At 23.5% G+C, this 3,114-nt stretch overlaps 1 protein-coding gene across 1 annotated transcript in view; it reads right to left on the bottom strand.

Annotated features, from left to right (window-relative positions):
• LOC119682371 (solute carrier family 22 member 20-like) overlaps positions 1–2,743 on the bottom strand; it is a 6,894-nt gene extending 4,151 nt beyond the window's left edge. Inside the window, exon 1 of the mRNA XM_038095791.1 lies at positions 2,723–2,743. Within this exon, the coding sequence (XP_037951719.1) occupies positions 2,723–2,743 (21 nt within the window). The remainder of the gene's footprint in view (positions 1–2,722) is intronic.
• Between the last annotated feature and the right edge of the window lie 371 nt (positions 2,744–3,114).

Raw genomic sequence — 3,114 nt, 5'->3', positions numbered from 1 at the left:
GCGTAAGTGAGAAACAAAGCTATTCTACAATCAAAAAATTAGCACAGTTCCATGCTACCTCGATGGTACTTGTAGAGAAGGTAAGGTTTGCTTTATATTTTAGAATTGATTTAATAATTTGATATCAAATTTTTATTTCATTTATAATACAATAATTTTATTATATATATATTTTTTTTTCATTATTCATTGACATTATTTTTTAATATATTTTTTAGTATATTTTTTTATATATTATGTATTTGTTTATTTTATTTTTTGATCAATTTTGATCAACCACAATTTTTTGACATATGTGTATACAAATATATGTTTTTCTAAAAATTAAAATTTGTTTCTAAAAAAGGTTTGCATATGCATTTTTGAATTGTTTTAAAATGTTGTATTTAAAAATTGTAATTAATGTTATATTTTTAATTATGAGATTATTATATTATTATTACAGTTTATATTGTCTAAAAAACTTGTTTAATTAAAATACTTATAATAATTGTTCATTAAAATGCATTTTTATTACGATCATGCGTTAAGTATTTGTATTTAAATTTTTTGAATAATATAATATAATAATAATAATAATATAATAATATAAATAGTAGTAATAATAATTATAACTACATTTATTATAAGTATTTCACTTCTATTAATCTTATACAATAATACTGTTGATATTATTATTATTATTATTGTTATAGTATTATTATCATATAATAATATATTTTGGTATTATATTTCTTACAAACCGAAATAATAGCATTATTGGTTTGTTTTTTACTATTATAACAGCTGTTAAAATTATTATATTATTTTAAATTATTACAAAAACAATTCTCGCCTAGATAAAACAGAAAACTATATATATATTCCTTTACCATGCACTAACCGTAGTTTACAGCAACCGTGCAATCAAAAATAGGAACCCAAAGTATGACATAAAAATAAACTGCAAATATTTTTGCGAAAAGTGTTCCAGAGAATTTGTGGAGCTGTACTTAGTAGCTCATAATATCAACTTTTGCAAGCAATAATCTCTTAATGAGTTAGAAAAGCTATTAATGTACCCAAGACTTCTGACAACTGTAAGTGTTTTGAAAGTGATCACCATTAGGGAAACTTTAACTTGTATGAAAGTGGATGATGTATTTAACAAGAATATAAACCAACGATCAGTCAGTTAAGCCGCTTTATAATCCTTGAATCTAGTCCAATTTTTATTTAGGACGGTTTTTGATTGCTACATATCTCTAAACGAGATATCAACGCAACTCAAGATCTCTCTAATCGGGGTTTCTGGGCATACCCCAGAAATTTTCGGCACTTGTTAAGCAGACGAACTAGCCAGAAGGAGTGCTTCAGTACCTCATTTGGAACATCTAAGCAATCTGGGCATATTGTATCGCATAACATAAGATTCCAGATGTCTTTAAATACTGAGTTTTTAATAATTTAATATGTTTCAATTGTATCTAGATTTTTTATATGCATTAAAATATTAATTATTTTAAATGACTATTTTATTAAATTAGTATTAAATATTATTACTTTTGTTATAATAATTTTTATAGAGTTTTTATAATTTAATATTTAGAAGTTTCGGTAATAATTATATATTGTTATAATTATAGCAATTATTAAATTTGATTTTATATTTTAAAACTGCAAAAGTTAGATTTAATTATTAACATTATGAATAACGTTCAAAAAAAAATTTGCAAAAAATGTGATACATAATATTAGATAGAGTTAACAAGTTACTGATTCGATTATTGAATATAACAAAGTCAGTTGAAAAAGATATTATAGAAGATGATGGCATTGATATTAATAATGAAATGTCTCTGTCACTGCCTCAGTTCATATAACTAAAAGCGTACTCTATTGTTTTCATATATTAGTTGTATTTATTGTACTTAAGTTATATTTATTATATATAGAGATTAAAATAATTATGAACAGCCAAAGTATTTATAAAATTTAATATAATTTAGGTTGACTTTATAATTAATATATAATGTTTAATAATTTTAATATTGATATTATTAATGAAATAAAAATAAGTTATGTATAAAGGTATAACTACATATATCTAAACAAAATTATTAAAACAATGATTAAAATAACATTTAACTTAAAATAATGGCAGTGACTATAGTCAACAAAAATTTTATAAATACAAAAACAAATAAAAAATTAATAATTATTATTCTAAATATTTCGTCCATATTTAATTATTTCAATAACTACAATTTTGTACTTCTAATTATTATATTATTGTATATATATTATTATATTAATTACGTTTATAATTAAAATTATTAATATTTTATTGTACAATATTTTTTAGTTTAGAAAAATATCTACGAATTCTAATTCACAGTTTTTTAGAATCCCAGCATTATTGATTTAATCAAGGATTCTCATTTTAAAAATGGCCCTCAGGATTTTTCTGTAAATTTTGTTTATGGCAACATAGAGAGTGCAACTAAGTATTTAGATTCACTTGAAGGCTTTGAAGATATGGCAAAAAAGGTGCGAGATAATTGCAACAATTTTTCAAAGAAAATTCAGGCAGCTGTAAATACTGACCTATGTCAATTTAAAGTATTAAATCATGCCGATCTTTGGGTGAATAATATATTATTTAATTCTGAAGACGATGCAGTATTTGTATGTATATTTTATTATTTAAAAGATACATCTCTTAAATAAGATTATTTCTTACAGCTTGATTATCAACTATCATTTTACGGAAGTCCTGGTATCGATTTAAATTTCTTTTTACACACCAGTGTTCCATTGCAAATCGTACAAAGCAACCGATACAAGTTTTTAAGATATTATTACAACAATCTAAAGTTAACTCTGAAGAGTCTAAAGTATGAGAATATACCAACCTTCGAGCAACTAATAGAAGAAGTACGAAGAACAGAATTTTATAGTTTTTATGCAGTTGCAGCGGAATTGCCATTGATGTGTTTAACCCCTGAACAGTCTAAAACTATGTCTGTTCCGGCATTTTCAAATCCAGAGATAATGGAACAAATGCGTATGGAGTTGTTTTCTAATGAACGTGTGAGAAATACACTTGAATACTCTTTGGACCGATTAAATGAA

The sequence above is a fragment of the Teleopsis dalmanni genome, chromosome 1, assembly GCF_002237135.1.
Source record: "Teleopsis dalmanni isolate 2A chromosome 1, ASM223713v2, whole genome shotgun sequence".
NCBI lineage: Eukaryota > Metazoa > Arthropoda > Insecta > Diptera > Diopsidae > Teleopsis > Teleopsis dalmanni.
The sequence above is the reverse complement of the archived record's forward strand: the minus strand, read 5'-3'. Positions and strand labels throughout refer to the sequence as shown.